The 21709-nt window shown below is 56.6% G+C and overlaps 1 protein-coding gene across 1 annotated transcript in view; it reads right to left on the bottom strand.

Annotated features, from left to right (window-relative positions):
* MUC4 (mucin 4, cell surface associated) overlaps positions 1-21709 on the bottom strand; it is a 53455-nt gene that overhangs the window by 10047 nt on the left and 21699 nt on the right. Inside the window, exons 20-37 of the mRNA XM_062181110.1 lie at positions 19452-19727; positions 19146-19235; positions 13634-14680; positions 12993-13099; positions 12512-12664; positions 11266-11399; positions 10430-10594; positions 9570-9725; positions 8052-8182; positions 6078-6166; positions 4394-4573; positions 4125-4253; positions 3401-3520; positions 2839-3047; positions 2264-2354; positions 1684-1851; positions 1203-1304; positions 632-865 (exon numbers count right to left, since the gene is read on the bottom strand). Coding sequence (XP_062037094.1) covers positions 632-865; positions 1203-1304; positions 1684-1851; positions 2264-2354; positions 2839-3047; positions 3401-3520; positions 4125-4253; positions 4394-4573; positions 6078-6166; positions 8052-8182; positions 9570-9725; positions 10430-10594; positions 11266-11399; positions 12512-12664; positions 12993-13099; positions 13634-14680; positions 19146-19235; positions 19452-19727 — 3581 coding nt within the window. The remainder of the gene's footprint in view (positions 1-631; positions 866-1202; positions 1305-1683; positions 1852-2263; positions 2355-2838; positions 3048-3400; positions 3521-4124; positions 4254-4393; positions 4574-6077; positions 6167-8051; positions 8183-9569; positions 9726-10429; positions 10595-11265; positions 11400-12511; positions 12665-12992; positions 13100-13633; positions 14681-19145; positions 19236-19451; positions 19728-21709) is intronic.

Genomic DNA, 21709 nt, shown 5'->3' on the forward strand with positions numbered 1-21709 from the left:
CCTGCAGCACCCACATCCCATACGGGTGCTGGTTCTAATCCAGGCTGCTCCATTTCTGATCCAGTTCTCTGCTATGGCCTGGGAAAGCAGTAGAAGATGGCCCAAGGCTCCTGCACCCACATGGGAGACCTGGAAGAAGCTCCTGGCTCCTGGTTTCAGCAGCTCCGGCTGTTGCAGCCATTTGGAGAGTGAACCAGCAGATGGAAGACCCTTCTCTCTGTCTCTCTCACTGTCTGTAACTCTACCTCTCAAATAAATAAGTAAAATCTTTAAAAACACTTAAAAAAAAAAAGGAAAGGAAAAGAGAGGCCTTACAGAGAGGTGACATTGGAATAAAGGCTCTGAGGAGGTGAGGGGGCTGTGGCTGATGGGCGAAGGGCATTTCAGGCAAGGGAACAGCTCCTGCAAAGTGTGGGAGTTGACAGTGAGCCTGCAGCATGTATGGAAAATGCTAAGAAGCCAGTGAGGCTGCAGGAGGGAGCAGGGTGGTGTGAGCTGGGGAGTCACTGGGGGGTGGGGAGCATGGGCGGTCACATGAGTAAAAGCTAATAAAAATGCTTAGCTTGTAGGTGTGTCCCGCTCCCTGTCTCTTCCTGCTGCTGGGAAGGCCTCGCCGGCCCTCGGCACTCACTCTGGGTGGCGTTCATCTGCCGGTACTTTCTAAACAGCGTCCTAGTGTGGATTCCTGCACCGGCGTCTCGCATGGCCAGCGCGTCATAGATGCATTGTCTGTCTCCACTGCACCCAGAGACCAGAGCCGGGTCCCAGGAGCTGTTGTCCAGCAGTTGGGAGAAGAAGACAGGGGTGAAGGTGGGAGGCAGCCGGTCGTCCCTCTGGCCAAGGAGGCCTGTCCCGTTGAGCTTCCCTGTAACACCCGGGTGCAAAGGCAGAGGGCTGGGGTTATTGCCGGTTGCTGCTGTGTCTCCCCAACCTCACCCTCACTTTCTGTGTTCAGGGCTAGGGAGGGCAGTCGAGGGACAGAATGGCTTCCAGCATCGGAGCCTAAAAATCTCTGCCCTTGGAGGAAGGGCCACCTGCTTCCCAGGCCTCTTCCAGGTGTGAGGTGGTGGAGGGGACAAAGCGGGTGGGGGTAGAGGTGGGCACCAGCACCCTCAGGCCTCCTCTTGGCCTTTGGCCCCAACTTGACAAAGGAGGGGACATGGCACCTGGCTCCCACGCCCTGCCCTGTGGCCCAGACTCACAGGTCATCCCATAGTGGAAAAGCTGCTCCTCGGAGCTCCCGCGGGCCACGGAAGTGCCATTGGGCATCCGGAAGTCATCGTCGGGATTGTTGTTCCAGAGCCCTGAGGGGCACAGAAGGAGGCTGGATGCTCTGGGAGTGGCCCCCCCACCCAGAAGGGTGCGAGGGACCTGGGCAGCCTGTGCCAGGTGCCTCTGTTTGGGGTTCAGGCCTCAGGGAGGAGGGGAGGGGCCACACTGCACACCGCAGCTCTGGGGAGGGAGGAGGAGAAAGAAAGGAGGAAATAGAGGTAGACAGGAGGGATTTGCAGAAAGGAAGGGAAAATGGGGGTGGGCGCCTGCCCCAGAGCCCATGCTTGCTGCGGCCCGGGGTGGGGGGGGTCAGAGGAGAGGACAGGAAGTGAGCCTCAGAGGTGGCCACTCCATGCAGGAAGGGGGAGCCCTGCGGGGGTGTCCGTGTGGGTCTGCACCCCTGCCACTCACCCAGGAGGCCCTCCGTGCGGCCCTGGTACTCCTCTGGGAGGCTGGAGGAGGCGTGGAGGAGGTGGGAGACAGCCATCACCGAGATGGCCACCGTGCCGTCAAAGCTGGCTGAGACCTGAGAGCCGTTGCGGGTCAGCAGCACCCCGGTGGTGTTGAAAATCTCCTGGCCTGCAGGATGGTGACAGATGGGGAAGCAGCCAGCACGGGAACCCTGTGGCCACGAGACCAGGTGGCGGTGCACCCCCGAGGCAGAGAGGAGACCCCAGGACGGCCTTGGGATGTCATAGTGGGGCTTTATCCTAGTGGCCCCAGACTAAATACAAGGGCCACCCCAGGGCCCGGACCACTCCTTCTTCCTGGGGCCTGGAGCTGGGTGTTAGCAAAGGAGAGGACCCCAGTGCTGCACCGACGGTGGTGTTCCTTGGGCAGCCCAGCTGCTGACGGCACAGCCAGGGTGGCCTGCTGCGCCCAATGCTGCTGCCTCCATGCCCTCACACTCTGCCCCCAGGGTGCTGGGCAGCCCGCTGCGCTCCCACCCGGGGATACAGGAGAGGCCGGCTGGCTGCTCTCCCCAGCCTACCTTCTGCATCTTCAAGGTCAGTCTCAAATGTCACAGTCTGGTTATTGTGCAGCACACGGATTGTGTCATTGGGCTCCAGAAACCATTGAACCTGGAAGGGAACAGGAGGAGTCCTGAGCTGGACTGACAGGGGGAGCAGAGAGCTGGGAAGGAGGCTCCAGAGAGGCGCTCAGGCCGGGACCTGAGCCCCGGAGGCAGAGGAAGGTGATGAGAGGGTGGCAGTGAGATTGTGCCTGCTGACACCTGTGGAGGGCCCTGCGTGGCAGCCTGGATGCTAGACACGTCTCTTGGGTGATCTCATTCAAATCTCATGACAGCCACTCGAGGGAGGTATTGTCCCCATTTTATCAAAAGAAAACCGAGGCACTGGAAGCTAAGCAGCTCCTTCAAAGTGAGCTTCAGGTAAGTGGAGGAGCCAGGGCCAGGTCTTCCTCTGGGGCTGCTCTCCTGGCTGGCAGTGTCCTCCCACCCGCCTGCTTCCCTTTCTTTGCCCTCTTCCCCTTCCCGGGTCTCGGGCTGCAGCTGGAGGCCCCTGTCTGGGGGGACGCAGGGACATGTGGATGCCCCTCCCTCACCGTGATGGGGGCCAGGCTGCTGGACTCATACTGAGCTGCAAAGGCGATGAAGTTGGTGGCCTGGGCGGAGCCGGTCTGGGCAGTGCGGCCTTGCAGCAGGAAGGAGGAGTTCCCATCCCAGGCCCGGACCAGCAGGAAGTCCCCCAGCCCATTGAAGGTGTAATTGGCGCCATCCAAGGTGGTGATGTGGGGGTCCCCAAACATCCAGCCTGAGAAAACAGGAGGTACCACGTTAGCAAGCTGGGGGTCAGACCTGAGCTCGCCCACGCTCCCCAGGCAGGGCATCTGCTGGGGTGGACTCGAGCCAGGCGAGGGGGCGTGGAGGAGGGCACGCCTCCTCCAGGACTTCTTGCCCTTGGGGGCCCCCATCCTCTCCCCTTCCGCCAATGCTATGTGCAAAGTCACACACACCCACACCAGCCCCACGAGGAATCGTCCCCCGCATGCCCTGTGGCTGCAGCTCTGTCCCAGGAGGCTGGGCCTCTCCTGATTCAGGCTCCTTGACCCCAAGGCCAAGAGGCAAGCACTGCCCCAGATGCTGCAGCTGGGCCTCAACCCTCACCCGGCCTGGAGGGCCTGTATCCAGCACAGCTGATGGGCGGCTGCCTCCGCTGGTACAGTGAGCAGAAGAAGGGCTTGTCATTCCAGTGGCAGCACCAGCTCTGCGCCTCCAGTTCCTGCTCTGTGGGGAAGAGCAGCATGTTGGGGGCCACAGGGATGGGGAGGGGGACCAGCCACAGAGGGAGGGGGGTGGGCACAGCGGTGTTGGGAGCGGGAAGCAGAGGAGCGTGGCTGTGGCACCTGCCTGCAACTGTCCCAATCCCACCCTGCTCAGTGAATGGCCAAATGGAGGCCCTCGTAGCCTGCAGGTGAGTCAGGGCCATTGTACAGTGGGGCACACAGTGGGAGGGCCTGGCTGATGGTCAGGGACCACAGAGACTGCGAAGGGATGGGGGGAGGCTGGAAGGACACAGAGAGGGAGCTGCCCCACAGCCTGCCAATGTGGGACCAGAGGGATGGGTTAGACTTGGGCCTCGCTCTTTGCCCAGGAAGATGTCCCCATCCTGGACTGGGGCCACAGGGCCAAGGGGGAGGGGACAGGCGCCCCTCAGCATCAGTCCCTAGCAGTCAGCAGGCAGGTATGCTGGGCATTTCCTAACTTTAAGATCAGGGGCAGACAGAACTCGGGCAAGGGGGACAAGAGGCATTTCTGGCACTTCACAGCCGGGCTGGGCAGAGCTGTGGGCTCGCAAGCAGGTGGAGTAGCTCTCCATGGGTGCACATACCAAAGTGCCAAGGACTGTGCACTCTCCAGCCTTCACGAAGCTCTCCCCAGGGCCCGTAGCTGCAGCACACGCCTCCTTGCCAGGAGGAGAAGCGGCACAGCTTCCGGCCACCGCCATGGCCCCACCAGCCTGCAAGAAGGCCAGACACATCAGGTCCAGGCTGGGGGATGCCTGGGGTGGGGCAGAGGAGTGTTTCTGGGGAGAGGTTGCTGGGGGTCAGACACGAGCAGAGGGTAGGTGGGTAGGCTCTGGGGACAGGAAGGTGTCACCTGAGCCCACAGGCCGGAATCGTAAGTCCCATCGTCCCTGCTGCCAGGTGCAAGGGCAGGAGATCTGGTTCCAGTTCCAGCTGGGCCACTGAGGCTGGCTCTGCAGCCACTGCTGGCACTTGAGACGGTAGTTGGGTATCGCCTCCCTGTGGAGCCTGTAGATCTGCAGCCCCCGGAGGCCTGCAGGAGCAAGGGAAGGGGGTCAGCCCCAGAGCCGGGGGCCTCAGGCCTGCTCTAGCTCTAGTGTTAACCACAGCTCCTAAATGCACACCCTCAGGCCACTCCCCACATCTCTGGACAGCTCAGAGATGGGGGGGATTCAGCTGAGACTGGCAATAGTTCCTCCCCCAAAGCCCCTTTGATGTAAGCCCTTGAGCCTTCAAATCTTGGATCTTAGGATAAAACCCTGGGACAAGTGCTGGGCGGCGAGGGCTCACCTGTACACAGCTCTGAGCCAACCCTGGCCCACCCCGCTGTCCCTGTCGGCTCCAACACCTTCCAGTCCCCCCAGATCACATCCTCACATAGCTCGTGCCTCAGTCAGGGAAACCACCCCCCTCCTGGTCACACGATCAGACACTGGGCCTTGAACCTTCGCCCTCCCTCTCCCCAGTGCACAGAGGTGGGTGCAGGGGCTTGCTCTAATGCCATGACGCCAAGGAAACCGCCCCTGTGCCCAGACTTTGGAGGAGAGGAGTAACTGGAAGGAGAAACCCCGACAGGGGTTCAACGTGAGACTTTAACCCCTAGGAAGCTACATGCTGCCCACCCCAGATGAAGGGTAGCAAGGGGATTCCACAGCCAGGGAGGACACGATACAGCACAGGAGATTTTAACCCTGTACCCACACAGGTGAAGAAATGATCGACATAACCACAATTCGTTAAGATTTTCAGAAGAATAATCATCGTTTATGATAATCTGCTCATGTATCTTCTCCGCCTGGTGTCAGAAGAAACCCATCAGATACTCTTCCCCAACACATGCACGCACACACACATGTGCACGTACATGCATGCGCGCACAACACTATCACAGTCCATCTCCCGGCTCACAGATGCATCTCGTGAGAAGGCCTTGATGTGATGGGCAGCCCTCTTCGTAAGCTGGCCCGGGGCCTTGACTTAGCTCATGTTTCCAGTTACCAAAAACTGTTGCCACAAAACGAACAGGACCTCAAAAATGCTTCACAGTTGACACGGCTAATGTCTATGCCCAAACGTCCTTTCTTCTCTCACCCTCTGGGAACTGTCGGGGCCTCCAGGCATCACGTTGAGCCATGGACCAGCCACCACAGTCTGGCTTTTTACCCAATTACAAGCTCTTGGAGAGCCAGTAGCAGTTGGCTTTCTCTTGTTTCTCATTTTCCTGGCTGCTAGCATGGTCTTGTCCCAACTGCCCGTTCATAACCCCGCCTCCCACAGCACCCTGGTCTCACTTCCAGGACAGGTGTCTGCTGAGGGAGGAAACACAGCCCCCACTGAGACCGTCCTGTGTCTGAGGGATGGAGGGTACTGTCTGCTCCCCGGGAGTACTGAGTCCTAAGCACCCCTGTAGGAGGCCCCACTGTGCAAGCTGTGGGGCAGTCTTTGGGGTGGTGGAGAGTGTAGCAAGCTGCCCTCAGGACCACAGTGGTGGGCGGAGTAGAGAGCACCTCCACAGTGCCATCAGGCAGCGCTCTTACCTAATCTGGAATTCAGCCATCGGTCCGGACGATACCTCTCCCACACTGGCCGGGAAATCAGCGGGCTGTTGGCAAAATACCCGTCTGCACTGCAGGCAAAGGAAAAGCTGTCAGGTGTCAGCACGCACGGCCCGAGCGCAAACTCTGAGCTGAAAGGCCGATCGTTCGCTGGGCTGCTTGGCCAGCCCATCCGCACTCATGCGGCCAGCTCCTCAGTTTGTTAAGATTTTCAGAAGAATAATCATTGTTTATGATAATCTGCTCATGTATCTGGCCGGCCAACTGCGCGGTCAACCGCTCAGCCTGAGCAGGAGGGGAGACGAGGCGCACGGGCAGTGGGCAGAGGCCATCGGCCATCTGATCCCTGCCTGCAAGGAACTGGCAGACCCACATGGCCGGGGGGAGGGGCACGAAAACAGCAGAGTTCCAGTCTGCTTGTTTCCCCGAACCCAGGAACTGGAGAGAAACATAAGGGAGGGGACAGCACACTGGGAGAGGGGTGTGGTCTCTGCAGTTAGCCAGCCACGGTTCACCTGTGGAGTCTAGCACTTAACTAGCTTGGTGACCACAGGCAAGTAAGTTACTTAAGCTCTCTTCTCAGTGCCCACATCTGTGTCAAAGGGGTCACAGATGGGGCAGGCATTTGCACAGTGGTTAAGACACCACGTGGGGTACCTGCATCCCATACTGGAGTGCCTGAGTTTGAATCCCCACTTAGCTTCCCACTAATGCGCACCAAGGCGGGTAGTGGATGATGGCTCAAGTACTTGGGTTCCTAACACCCACATGGGAGACCCGGATGGAGCTCTGGGCTCCTGGCTTTGACCTATTGCAGCCCTAGCTGTTGTGGATTCTTGGAGAGTGAACCAGTGGATGAACAATCTCTCTCTCTCTCTCTCTCTCTATATATATATATATATATTTGCATTTCAAATAAAAATAAATAAAATATTTTCTTAAAAGGGATTACAGTAGCTTCCGCTTCACAGTGTTGTAAGAATTAAGTGCAGTAATGTTTGTAAATCGCTCAGCACTGAGTGAGGACCTGAAACAATGATATGGAGACCTCCACCTCCACTGCCACCATCCTCAGTGGCAGGTCCAGGAGGACAGCAGGGAGCAGCCGCCTGCAGCCTTGCTCCACAGAGTGCTGGCTCCTGGCCTTCTCTCCTGTCTGACTCAGGCTGGATGACACATAACATGGGCAAGGCCTCCCTTGGCTGTGTCAGGACGGTGTGCAGTTCCTGGCTGGTTGGTAATTCCACTCCTTTCTTCTTCACGGCACATCAAGAAGCCAATGAAAGCAGTGTAATACAGGGACAACCTGCACACACTCCAGTGCAAGCAGAGACGATCTGTAGCGATTACCAGCCACAAATGACATGTGACCGTCACAACTGACTGTCATGCCCCAGCACATCTGGTGAACTGTTATGGCAGACACTAGGCCACCTCACACACAAGAACCCCCATTCAACCATCCACAGCCCCTGTTGTATGCTCTAGGTAGGTGAAGAATTCCCAGGAAGGCAGACTCCAGCCTCCCCAAGCATTGGTTCAAATCCCTGCTTTGCCACTTCCTAGCCTGTGATCTGTTTGTATCTCAGCCCTCTTATCTGCAGAGTGGGCATAGTACATGGTGTCTACTGTTACCACCACTTGTTATCATTCTGACACTTGAGAAGTCGAGAGAGGACAGCCAGTGTCAGTGGGAATCAGGGAAGTCAAAGCTCTGGGAACGATGACACTGCACCAGGATTGGGATAGGAAAGAAGAGGGCAGAAGAGCAGATGGGGACTTTTTCATTGGAAACAGCGCGGTGGGAGGCTCCGTGGGAACTGGAGTCAGCCTGAGCCAGAAGCATCAGCAAGGAGGAGCCTCGTCTCGTCCAGGGCACAGGGGTGTTGGTGCAGCAAACCATGCTCTGCACCCTCCCTGTAACCTGCTCAGGGCTGCCAGCTGCTCCCGTCCTACCTGGAGAAGCCCATGAGGACCGAGTTGCCTGGGCGCTGGGCTACATCCCACTGCATCCCATTGCTCTGGTAAAGAAACAGCGCGTAGGACATGCTCCCGTCGGTGGAGAGGATGGCCTGGTAGGTGCAGGTCTGGCAGGTGGTGGGAGGCAAACATAGGGATGCCTGTGAGAGATGTGGGGTCTCCTCCTTGTTGTCCCCCACTCCTTCCCCAATACACACATCACCTGTTCCTGGTCCACCTGGGCTTCAAATGCTGGCAAACTTGGGATTGGTTAGGGCAGCTTTCTGACTGGGATTCAAGTACTGAACCTTGGTGGATCGGCCACCTCTGTGACTTTTTATCCAGGAGGGGAGATAAACGGCTGTGGGTTAGGGCCCAGTTAGAAGAGGGCTCGTGAGAGAAGCTGCAGAATTCTGACACATTGGCTGGGATGTCAGAGAGCTGGGGGGAAGGGGTCTTAGCTTGCTGGAGGATATTTAAGGACACTGTGCAGACTGTCCCCTGCACCTGCAGCAGGTGGGAGCTCTGTGAAGGCATGGGGCTTGTGCACAGCCGGCAGTCAATGGTTGGTTGAGTGAGTGAATTAGTGAGTGGCTTGAGACCTCATTTGCTAGCTGGGTGTCCCTGAGCAGGTTGCTTACCCTCTCTGACCACTGTCTTCCTCATCTCGAATGTGGGAAACAACATCGGGTTGAGCCATGTGCAACTGCCAATAGCCAGCTGTGTCTGACCCACAAAAATGCCAGTCCCTGTGTTCCAACCTCATAACACCTGGTTCGCTGGGGTCATGTAAGTACAGGGAACTTTAAAAATTCATGGAAAATGGCCGGCGCCACGGCTCAACAGGCTAATCCTCTGCCTACGGCTCTGGCACACTGGGTTCTAGTCCCAGTTGGGGCACCAGATTCTGTCCCGGTTGCCCCTCTTCCAGGCCAGCTCTCTGCTATGGCCCGGGAGTGCAGTGGGGAGGATGGCCCAAGTGCTTGGGCCCTGCACCCCATGGGAGACCAGGAGAAGCACCTGGCTCCTGCCATCGGATCAACGCGGTGCACTGGCCGCGGCGGCCATTGGAGGGTGAATCAATGGCAAATGAAGACCTTCCTCTCTGTCTCTCTCTCTCACTGTCCACTCTGCCTGTCAAAAAAAAATTTTTCATGGAAAAATGGAATTAAAAGTTTATGTTGGTGCCAAGAATATTTTGGAATCCATGCATAGTTTGTTCATAAATACATTTTTTTCATTAACTTTTTGAAGAATCCTCATAGGCATGGATTTCAACTTTTTTTTTTTTTTTTTGCAACCAAATCAACATACTTTTAAATTCTGTTTCCGTGAACACTTTGTAGTCCCCTTGTGAATGGCCAAGGCCTGGCTCCCAGTGAGTGCTCAGCAAGTGGTGGGGGTGGCTGTGGCAGCCAGAGTCAGTGCTCTTTCCTGAGTCAGGGGGCTTTGCCGAAGTAGCTCCTGCCTGGGATTCCCAGGTCGCTCCCGGGGAGCTGCTATGGGTCCACTCACCCCGAAGGTCCACTGGGCAGGATAGGCGGGGGCGTTGGCCCAGGTGACCTTTAAGGTCCACTTGGCTTTGTAGCTCCAGGAGTTTGTGAACCTTCGAATCCAAGACTCCACCTGCCAGACTAGCGGGTTGTATTCATTATAGAATGTCTCATATTCCTGTGCAAAGAGGGCAGATGGGAATGGAAATGAGAGGCCCATGTGACACCCCTAGGACCCCCCCCCCTTTCTGCTTGGGGACCCCGCTCATCACAGACCTCATGCTGCCCATCCTTCCTTGTCCCAGGCCTGCATTTTTACGAGCTTTTCAGACCTTAACATCAGTGCAAACATGGGCTGCAGGAAAGCCTGGGGGTGTGGAATGGAGGCTTCTGGCCCAGAAATACAAATCTCTCCTGCACTAGCTCAGAGAGTGTGGCCACTTCTGCCTGTTTTTACTTCTCCATGTCTGGTGGCTTCTTGGAGACAGGCACTGTCTCCCCCTCTTTGGAGCCTCTGCAGCACCTTATCCACGGCAGGACCACCAGAGTCTGGCTGCAGTATCTTTCATCCCCTGCTCTCACCAGCTGGAATTAGTAACCCACCCCCAGGAGCTCAGGAGAGGTCTTGCTTGATGTAGACCCCCTGCAGCCTTATTCCAAACCACACTGAATTCCACAGCCCTCCTCCCTGGCTCCCCCAGGTCTTCTCAGGGTTGACTGGGGGGAAGTGGGGAGCATTCCTGAAGCAGAGTGTTCCACATTGGCCTTCTCTCTTCTCCCTGATCTAAGCCTCCGTTGCCTGCCCCTGTGAGCCCAGGCTGGGACAGCTGGAGCCCCTGAATGCCCTCCACATGGCCCTCGGTCTCCCTGGCCAGCTCCCACCTGGTAAAATATGGTTCCCCGACGGATGGAGAAGTCAGCATCGTCCCAGAAGGGAGCCACCACGGCCACGGGGTCCCAGGCTGTGAAGCCTCGCCGAGGCGGATTGGGGTAGGAGAAGATCTGGCTGTCTGACTCCGGGAAGATGATCTGGCCGTTGTCTGTGAACTGAGCACAGAGTTGCAAGGCTACCATTCAGGGAGGGAGGGCTGTGTGTGTACACGGTGATCTCACACCAGTACCCTCCCCCAGCGCCGGGTTTGGAGGCTGTGGGGTTTGGCTTGCCTCAGTGGAAGACCCCTGACTGCAACCCCGTGGTCTCATCCTGAAGCTTGGGGTACAGCCGACAGAGCTAAAGGGATCGACACCCTCCCTCCTCCGCTGCGCTGCCCTTTCACAGTGTCTGAGGCCGCAGGGGCCAGGCCTGCCATTCCAGCTCCAGCTCCGGGAACCAGGAAGTCATCGCAGCAAACGGAAACTGCAGGAACCAGTCAAGCTGCCCCAGGGCAGCCCCTGACCCAGAACAAGGCCTCATGCAAGCAAGCCCCAGGGAGCTGACGGGGTCCACCCTGTCTACCGGGATAAGGACGCTGTGGTGCGCCCCGACAGGGAGGTCTCGCCTCGCTGCCCGCCTGTTCCCCTCAGCTGGGGAGCGGACCCGAAAGCAGACCGTGCCCATGCGCTCCTTCTTCAGTAGGAGCCTGGCACGCCCGGCTTCCACTCGCCCCGCCCCCGGGTCGCGGCTTCCACTCGCCCCGCCCCCAGGTCGCGAGCCTGGGCGGAGACTGCGGGGGTCGGGGAGCACAGGCCCCGGATGTTGCGCGTAGCCGGGGACTCACGTAGAGGGAATCTCGCAGAAAGGAGCCCAGGGGGAAGCCAATGCCCGGCTTGAAGAGCTGAGAGGTGAAGTCCACGGTCCTCCTGACGAACTGCGTGTCTCCAACGCTCGACCCGTAGGGAAAGAGGGAGACGCCTGGGCCCGCGGGAGAGAAGAGTAGGAAGTCCTCGAGGGCCTTGGTCTCATCCCGGCCTCAGAGGGTCTCCCAGAGGTCGTCTCCCATGCCGCCCCGCTCCTCACCCTTGCTCTCTGCTTTCCCCGAGGGGTGCCACGTGCCGGAGACTCCTCTCCCCGTCGCCACCCGCACCTGTTCCCTAACCCGACCCACTCTTGGAGAAAGACAGTTCCCGCGGTCAGAACTCCAACAGCCTGCCCTGCTTCTGTCATGGCTGCCACGATGCTTTTGAAGTCGGAAGGCAAAACTCCTATGTAGTGACGGTTAGGCACGGAAAGGCGGCCTTTTTCTAGGACTTGCTTCCCGAGATGGTATTTATCCAGATAGAAGTCCTTAGACTGTCCCGGGACCCGCTTGAATGCTTGCCCTCCAGTTGGAGCAGCCTAGCCCTAAATATTTCTCCTCCTCTCTGTACTGGCACCAGCGACTCCTTGGGGCCTCAGCTGCCCTTGCTTGGAATCCTGCAGCCACCTCTGCTGCTCTCCTCGCCTCATCCCTCACACCTGCACCACAGTTGCACAAAAGAGAGCCCCGGGCTAGGCTCACCCCCATACCTTGGTTGCAGCTGCTCAGGGCCCCCACCCCCCACGGCCTGGGGCGCTCCTCCTCCTCTGGCTCCCACACTCTCCTGCCAGGAAGCCTCCTGTCCACCAGGAAACCACGCCCACATCCCAGAGCGATTTTCCAGTGAGTGCACCAAATACTGTAGGCCAGTTCCCCTAACTGCACCTACCAGGACTGATCTGGCCCTTGCTGAATGGCACGTTGGTCATTGCTCTGTCTCCAGCTCCTAGCCTGTGCCATCAGCTCAACTCTCGGCTCTGCCTCACGGGCCCCTGTAAGGCCTTTTTGACCTGATGGAGCAGAGACTGAGCAAACAGGCTGAGACTGGGCATTGGTTACATCCCCTCTCCACGGGCATGTGTGGAGCAGATGGGACAGTGGAGATAACAGAGAACTGGATCCCCAGTGACTCAGGGCCTTCCCTGGCAGATCCCATGTAACTACCACAGCTGTAAGGTCTACATCTAGCTCAGTCGCACGGTGGAGAGGGCCCACTAGCCTCACTCACCTTGTCCCTGCTGGACGGGGACAGAGGGAGCTGTTGAACGGAAGCCTGTGGATGTGGTGGGCGTGGAGTTCGTAGGGGTCAGGGAGGTTGTTGAGGGCGGTGACAGTGCTGTGCTTCTCCCACCATTTGTCCACAGTGAGGTTGTGATCATTCCTGGACATGTAGGAAGACAGGAGGGGATCTCACAGTCATAGAGTAGCAGAGTCAAACAGATTCAGAGAAATCAGGAGCTAGAAGAGACAGCTAGAAACCTTCTTGGTCTGTTGACTATCATATCCAAACCACCGCCTACATGAGCAGTTTTCCATTAGGGCAGAGATGAGACCCTGTCACCCACCACACCTGCTGCTCACTTCCTCCTCCCCCGGGGTGGGATTGACCATAGCTCTAACCTGCAATGCTGCTTTACCAACATTCTCTAGTGCTCCTACAGACTGAATTGCACCAGTGAGCCACTAGAGATACTGGAGTCCCCACCTACCTGATGTTTTGGTCTTCACTGTGGAGCCCAAAGATGCTGTGGGTGGGGAGGAAGTACTTGTAACTGACAGGGGAGCGGTGTGACCTGGAACTAGGGTAGGAGGACTGCTGGTGTTGGGAGGGCCAGGTATAGACTGAGACAATGAAGAATTACTAGAAGAAGCATGGAAACTTGGTATGGTCTGAGTTGTACCTAAGTTACTAAAGGAAGTAGAGTGGGAGGAAGAGGAGTCTGTGGATGCCTGGAGAGTAGGATGCTCAGATACTGAAGATGATTCAAGAATGGCCTTGGTTGAAGGTGGAAATCGGAAAGACAGTGTAGAACCAAAAACGCTTGTAGGACTCATATTCTTTGGACTTGTCTTGGGGCTGGTAGCAGATGTTTGAACAGCTGCAGGAGGCCCACGAGGGTATGCGCTGGAGATGCCCATTGAGGAGGGAGGGGCTTGTGTGGATTTCGTTGAGGAGGCACTGGGATGTACTGGTGAAGTGACCACAGCTGTCGTCTTCTCGGGGATGACTGACTTGGGGCCTGTTAGAACTTCTTCACTTGAGTCGACAACTAAAGAAGGAGAACTAGGGGCTGCATCACTCAGGGTGGTGGGCCCCACCACAGATGGCCCTCCTGCTGTCCCTGATGACAAAGCTGGCATTGTCGTTTGGCTCCCATGGCTGTGGCTGCCTGGGGTTGAGATAGAGGCTGTGCTGCTGCCTGAAGGTGATGGAGTGCGAGTCTCGGTTTGTGATGTGTGCTCAGTGGGCGTGGGTGCGGGAGGTGCGGGTGCTGTGACTGTTGAGAAGGTGTCAGTGAGCTGGGAGGCCAAGGTGCCGACTTCAGGCCCTCTGGTGGTTCCCGCACTTCGAGTGTGAGCCATCTGGGAGACAGCTGGCTTCTCCTGAGGGGTCCTGGAAGACGCTGTCCAATCAGTCGGGACCCCAGTGATGGTAGGAGAAAAGGTGCTGGGTACATCAGGAGACGTCATTCCTACGGCTCCAGGGGTAGCGTCGTGACTGGTGCCAGAGGACAACAGCTCAGCCGTTGGTGGAGTTGTGTGGCTGCTGCTGGAGGGAGTTGTTGGAAAGTCGGCGGTCTTGGCTGCAGTGGCCGTTTCCGGGAAAGCCCTTCCGGAGGTTGTGCTACTTGCCGTGGGGGAAGGTGTGGCAGCCGTGGCTGTGGCGGTGGTGTCTGGCACTGAGGAGGCTGGTGTGCTGGGCTGAGCCTCCCCGGTGGTCTCTGTGCCTCGCGTCTGGTGGGTTTGGGAAATGACTTGGGCTGTGGCAGGGGAGGTGCTTGCAAAAGGCAATGCCTGCTGTCCTCCTGGGCCCCCTGATGTGGAGGTGACAGCAGTGTCCCGGGAAACCGTGCTTGCTGTGGAAGGTGATGGGCCTCCGGAGGGCCGGAGGGTGGAGCCGGGGCTGGTTGGTGCTGCCCATGGTCCTGTGGCTGGGTGTCTGTCCCCGGAGGGTGCAGGGATGGAGGTTGTCACCTCAGCCATGGTGGATGCCTCCTGAGGAGTGCTTGCTGAGGATGAGGGTCCACTTGGTGTGGCAGAAGAGGCTGCGGATGTTGCCACATTGAGTGTGTCAGTCACGGGGGTGATTGAACTCATGGTTTGGGATTCTGGTGTGGTCTGTGTGGCGTGAGTGTGACCTATGTTGGGCACAGACAAGGATTCCCGAGGAGAGGTGCTAGGTGGGCGTGGTGTGGACTGCCTTGCTGGGCCTGCTGTTGCGGAGGTATCAAAGGTGGTGCTTCTGGTAACGGTGGCTGAGAGGTCTCCTGGGTTCTCTTGGCTGGTGACAAGGCTGGTGGGGCTAGCCCACAGATCCGTTGCTGGGTGTGCATCAATGGATGGGGACACAGCAGAGGTCGGCATGTGAGTGTAGGCCTTGGTTACCCCTGCTGATGAAGTGCTGGTTTCTGGTGTGTTTGCAACAGCAATGCTGGGTAATGGGTGAGAGGTAGACTCGTCTGGTGCAGCAAGTGTGGAGCTGCCTAGGCTCCCAGGACTCTTTGTAGAGCTTACAGAGGTCAGCCTTGTCCTGGAGGTGATGGCAGATGTTTGAACAGCTGCAGGAGGCCCACGAGGGTATGCGCTGGAGATGCCCATTGAGGAGGGAGGGGCTTGTGTGGATTTCGTTGAGGAGGCACTGGGATGTACTGGTGAAGCGACCACAGCTGTCGTCTTCTCGGGGACGACTGACTTGGGGCCTGTTAGAACTTCTTCACTTGAGTCGACAACTAAAGAAGGAGAACTAAGGGCTGCATCACTCAGGGTGGTGGGCCCCACCACAGATGGCCCTCCTGCTGTCCCTGATGACAAAGCTGGCATTGTCGTTTGGCTCCCATGGCTGTGGCTGCCTGGGGTTGAGATAGAGGCTGTGCTGCTGCCTGAAGGTGATGGAGTGCGAGTCTCGGTTTGTGATGTGTGCTCAGTGGGCGTGGGTGCGGGAGGTGGCGCTGTGACTGTTGAGAAGGTGTCAGTGAGCTGGGAGGCCAAGGTGCCGACTTCAGGTCCTCTGGTGGTTCCCGCACTTCGAGTGTGAGCCATCTGGGAGACAGCTGGCTTCTCCTGAGGGGTCCTGGAAGACGCTGTCCAATCAGTCGGGACCCCAGTGATGGTAGGAGAAAAGGTGCTGGGTACATCAGGAGACGTCATTCCTACGGCTCCAGGGGTAGCGTCGTGACTGGTGCCAGAGGACAACAGCTCAGCCGTTGGTGGAGTTGTGTGGCTGCTGCTGGAGGGAGTTGTTGGAAAGTCGGCGGTCTTGGCTGCAGTGGCCGTTTCCGGGAAAGCCCTTCCGGAGGTTGTGCTACTTGCCGTGGGGGAAGGTGTGGCAGCCGTGGCTGTGGCGGTGGTGTCTGGCACTGAGGAGGCTGGTGTGCTGGGCTGAGCCTCCCCGGTGGTCTCTGTGCCTCGCGTCTGGTGGGTTTGGGAAATGACTTGGGCTGTGGCAGGGGAGGTGCGTGCAAAAGGCAATGCCTGCTGTCCTCCTGGGCCCCCTGATGTGGAGGTGACAGCAGTGTCCCGGGAAACCGTGCTTGCTGTGGAAGGTGATGGGCCTCCGGAGGGCCGGAGGGTGGAGCCGGGGCTGGTTGGTGCTGCCCATGGTCCTGTGGCTGGGTGTCTATCCCTGGAGGGTGCAGGGATGGAGGTTGTCACCTCAGCCATGGTGGATGCCTCCTGAGGAGTGCTTGCTGAGGATGAGGGTCCACTTGGTGTGGCAGAAGAGGCTGCGGATGTTGCCACATTGAGTGTGTCAGTCACGGGGGTGATTGAACTCATGGTTTGGGATTCTGGTGTGGTCTGTGTGGCGTGAGTGTGACCTATGTTGGGCACAGACAAGGATTCCCGAGGAGAGGTGCTAGGTGGGCGTGGTGTGGACTGCCTTGCTGGGCCTGCTGTTGCGGAGGTATCAAAGGTGGTGCTTCTGGTAACGGTGGCTGAGAGGTCTCCTGGGTTCTCTTGGCTGGTGACAAGGCTGGTGGGGCTAGCCCACAGATCCGTTGCTGGGTGTGCATCAATGGATGGGGACACAGCAGAGGTCGGCATGTGAGTGTAGGCCTTGGTTACCCCTGCTGATGAAGTGCTGGTTTCTGGTGTGGTTGCAACAGCAATGCTGGGTAATGGGTGAGAGGTAGACTCGTCTGGTGCAGCAAGTGTGGAGCTGCCTAGGCTCCCAGGACTCTTTGTAGAGCTTACAGAGGTCAGCCTTGTCCTGGAGGTGATGGCAGATGTTTGAACAGCTGCAGGAGGCCCACGAGGGTATGCACTGGAGATGCCCATTGAGGAGGGAGGGGCTTGTGTGGATTTCGTTGAGGAGGCACTGGGATGTACTGGTGAAGCGACCACAGCTGTCGTCTTCTCGGGGACGACTGACTTGGGGCCTGTTGTCAGACCTTCTCCACTTGGGTCAAAAGCTGAAGAAGGAGAACTAGGGGCTGCATCACTCAGGGTGATGGGCCCCACCGCAGTTGGCCCTCCTGCTGTCCCTGATGACAAAGTTGGCATTGTCGTCTGGCTCCCATGGCTGTGGCTGCCTGGGGTTGAGATAGAGGCTGTGCTGCTGCCTGAAGGTGATGGAGTGCGAGTCTCGGTTTGTGATGTGTGCTCAGTGGGCATGGGTGCGGGAGGTGGCGCTGTGACTGTTGAGAAGGTGTCAGTGAGCTGGGAGGCCAAGGTGCCGACTTCAGGCCCTCTGGTGGTTCCTGCACTTTGAGTGTGAGCCATCTGGGAGACAGCTGGCTTCTCCTGAGGGGTCCTGGAAGACGCTGTCCAATCAGTTGGGACCCCAGTGATGGTAGGAGAAAAGGTGCTGGGTACATCAGGAGACGTCATTCCTACGGCTCCAGGGGTAGCGTCGTGACTGGTGCCAGAGGACAACAGCTCAGCCGTTGGTGGAGTTGTGTAGCTGCTGCTGGAGGGAGTTGTTGGAAAGTTGGCGGTCTTGGCTGCAGTGGCCGTTTCCGGGAAAGCCCTTCCGGAGGTTGTGCTACTTGCCGTGGGGGAAGACGTGGCAGCCGTGGCTGTGGCGGTGGTGTCTGGCACTGAGGAGGCTGGTGTGCTGGGCTGAGCCTCCCCAGTGGTCTCTGTGCCTCGCGTCTGGTGGGTTTGGGAAATGACTTGGGCTGTGGCAGGGGAGGTGCTTGCAAAAGGCAATGCCTGCTGTCCTCCTGGGCCCCCTGATGTGGAGGTGACAGCAGTGTCCCGGGAAACCGTGCTTGCTGTGGAAGGTGATGGGCCTCCGGAGGGCCGGAGGGTGGAGCCGGGGCTGGTTGGTGCTGCCCATGGTCCTGTGGCTGGGTGTCTGTCCCCGGAGGGTGCAGGGATGGAGGTTGTCACCTCAGCCATGGTGGATGCCTCCTGAGGAGTGCTTCCTGAGGATGAGGGTCCACTTGGTGTGGCAGAAGAGGCTGCGGATGTTGCCACATTGAGTGTGTCAGTCACAGGGGTGATTGAACTCATGGTTTGGGATTCTGGTGTGGTCTGTGTGGTGTGAGTGTGACCTATGTTGGGCACAGACAAGGATTCCTGAGGAGAGGTGCTGGGAGAGCGTGGTGTTGACTGAGCTTTTGGCCATGCTGTGATAGTTTCTTGAGATCTATGTCTGCTTATTGTAGATGAAGGAGATAGGGATGCCACTGTTTCCATGACCATAGTTGAATCAGAGCTTGGACTGTTGATGTGAATTTCTCCAGTGGTCCTTGGCCCTTGTGTCCATAATGTCTGGGAAACTGCTACCATGGTTTTCTGAGTAGATGGGCTCACATCAGGCTGTGTGGTTGACTCTCCTGGTTCTGTCGTTGGGACCTCAGGTTTGACCCAAACTATGGTGCCAGTTGTTGAAGGAGTTGGGCTTTTGGTGACAAGGTAACAGGTAACCCCTGTTGGCATTGACAATAGTTCTTTTGGAAGCTGAGTTGTGTTGTTATCAATAGAGAATGAAGATGTCACCATTGTCATTTTCTCTGTGATGAATGTCTCCTGGGGCATACTTGTAGAAATCAGGCTGTTGTCATGAGACCATCTTGGAGTCTCTGTGCCTTTTCTCTGGTAGGTGGGGAAAACTGTTAATGTTTTTGAAGTTAAAGAACTAGTTGAGAGGGGTGTTGTTGACACTTTAGAAGTGAATACAGGCATGTTCCCAGTTGTAGGTAGTGATGTGTGCCCTCTGTTTTCCACAGTGGAGTCTGGGGAGGTTGGCATTTTGGATACCTCCATTGTTGTTGGGTCTGTGTTATGGGTACTGGAAGGAGGTACAGTGGCCATTTTAGTTGGAGGGATTGTCTCATGGGAAATGGTCTCTGTCAGAGTGTGTCCACTCAGAGAAGATGCAGGAGTTGATGCAGTCACCTCTGTAGGGGCACTGGTGTGAGATGCTCTGCTGGTATCCATGCTTTGAGTCTGGGGGTTCCATGAAAATGCTAATGTTCCCTGCATAAAGGTGCTGGAAGAAGTTGCAGTAGATTCTCTTCCTGCCATAGCAGGCATTGAGAATGCTGAAGGCACCAGCATAAACTTAGTAGTTACACTAAGTGGCATGTCCGCTGTGTTCCGTGGAGTGTGATGTGTAGAGGTTGGCCTGGGAACCATTCCTAATGTTCTATGGAGGATGCTAGTAACCTTGGAAGGATATGAGATGGTTGACTCACCTGGAGGTGATGTAGCCCAAGGAAGGGTCCCTATTGCATCCAGAGTGGAGGTCCTTAAAGAAGTTGATGCAGATTTTTCTTTTGTTGCAGCTGTTGTGGAGATTGCTGAGGTGACTCGAGGTGGACTCCCAGTTTTAGGGGATGACATGTCTTCTGCGGGTGCCACAGCTGAGTGTGCAAAAGTTGGCATTGTCACCACTTCTGCTGTTCTCGGGGGTGTCTTGCTGACTGTGGAAACAGATGTGGTGGCTGTTTCACCTGGAGTAGATGTCACCTGAGAGACTGTCAGTGCCACAGTATGTCTACCAGGGGAGGATGGAGTTGCTGATGTGGTCACTTCCCCATGGGTGCTGGTTGGAGATCCTCTGGTGATCTCCGTACTCTGAGTCTGTGGATTCTGAGAAGCTGCTGATGTTTCCTGAGTGGAGGTTGTTGAAGAAGTTGCTGTTGTGGAGACTACTGAGGTGACTGGAGGAGGACTCACAGTTGTAGGGGATGACATGTCTTCTGCGGTTGCCAGAGTTGAGTGTGCAGAAGTTGGCATTGTCACCACTTCTGCTGTTCTCGGGGGTGTCTTGCTGACTGTGGAAACAGATGTGGTGGCTGTTTCACCAAGAGGGGATGTTCCTTGAGAGACTGTCTGTGTCAGAGTGTGTCCACCTGGGAAAGATGGAGGTGATGATGTGGTCACGTCTGGGTGGGTGCTGGTTGGAGATCCTCTGGTGGTCTCCAGACTCAGAGTCTGTGGATTCTGAGAAGCTGCTGATGTTTCCTGAGTGCAGGTTGTTGAAGAAGTTCCTGTTGTGGAGACTACTGAGGTGACTGGAGGAGGACTCCCAGTTTTACGTGTTGACGTTTCTTCAGTTGTTTCCACAGTTGAGTATGAGGAGGTTGGAGTTTTGAGCACTTCTGATGTTGTTGATGTCTGGCTAAAACTGGAGGGAGATGTGGCTGTTTCACCTGGAGGGGATGTCACCTGAGAGACAGTCTCTGTCAGAGTGTGTCCACCTGGGGAGGATAGAGGTGCTGATGTGGTCACTTCCCCATGGGTGCTGGTTGGAGATCCTCTGGTTGTCTCCCTACCCTGAGTCTGTGGATTCTGAGAAACTGCTGATGTTTCCTGAGTGGAGGTTGTTGAAGAAGTTGCTGTTGTCGAGACTCCTGAGTTAACTGGAGGAGGACTCCCAGTTGTAGGGGATGATGTTTCTTCTGTTGTTTCTACAGTTGAATATGTAGAGGCTGGTGTTGTGAGCACTTCTGATGTTGTTGATGGTGTCTGGCTAAAACTGGAGGGAGATGTGGTGGCTGTTTCACCTGGAGTAGATGTCACCTGAGAGACTGTCTGTGTCAGAGTGTGTCCACCTGGGGAAGATGGAGTTGCTGATGTGATCACTTCCACATGGGTGCTGGTTGGAGATCCTCTGGTGGCCTCCAGACTCAGAGTCTGTGGATTCTGAGAAACAGTTGATGTTTCCTGAGTGGAGGTTGTTGAAGAAGTTGCTGTTGTCGAGACTCCTGAGTTAACTGGAGGAGGACTCCCAGTTGTAGGGGATGATGTTTCTTCTGTTGTTTCTACAGTTGAATATGTAGAGGCTGGTGTTGTGAGCACTTCTGATGTTGTTGATGGTGTCTGACTAAAACTGGAGGGAGATGTGGTGGCTGTTTCACCTGGAGTAGATGTCACCTGAGAGACTGTCTGTGTCAGAGTGTGTCCACCTGGGGAAGATGGAGTTGCTGATGAGGTCACCACTGGGTGGGTGCTGGTTGGAGATCCTCTGGTGGCCTCCAGACTCAGAGTCTGTGGATTCTGAGAAACAGTTGATGTTTCCTGAGTGGAGGTTGTTGAAGAAGTTGTTGTTGTGGAGACTACTGAGGTGACTGGAGGAGGACTCCCAGTTTTAAGTGTTGATGTTTCTTCTGTTCTCTCTACAGTTGAGTATATAGAGGTTGGTTTAGTGAGCACTTCTAATGTTGTTGATGGTGTCTGACTAAAACTGGAGGGAGATTTGGTGGCTGTTTCACCTGGAGAGGTTGCTTTCTGAGAGTCTGTCTGTGTCAGAGTGTGTCCACCTGTGGAGGATGGAGGTGCTAATGTGGTCACTTCCACATGGGTGCTGGTTGGAGAGTCTCTGGTGATCTCCATACTCTGAGTCTGTGGATTCTGAGAAACTGCTGATGTTTCCTGAGTGGAGGTTGTTGAAGAAGTTGCTGTTGTGGAGACTACTGAGGTGACTGGAGGAGGACTCACAGTTGTATGGGATGACGTGTCTTCTGTGGTTGCCAGAGCTGAGTGTGCAGAAGTTGGCATTGTCACCACTCCTGCTGTTCTCAGGGGTGTCTTATTGACTGTGGAAACAGATGTGGTGGCTGTTTCACCTGGAGGGGATGTCGCCTGAGAGTCTGTCTCTGTCAGAGTTTTTCCACCCTGGGAAGATGGAGGTGATGATGTGGTCACATCTGGGTGGGTGCTGGTTGGAGATCCTCTGGTGGTCTCCAGACTCAGAGTCTGTGGATTCTGAGAAGCTGCTGATGTTTCCTGAGTGGAGGTTGTTGAAGAAGTTCCT

This window comes from Lepus europaeus, chromosome 2, assembly GCF_033115175.1.
Source record: "Lepus europaeus isolate LE1 chromosome 2, mLepTim1.pri, whole genome shotgun sequence".
NCBI lineage: Eukaryota > Metazoa > Chordata > Mammalia > Lagomorpha > Leporidae > Lepus > Lepus europaeus.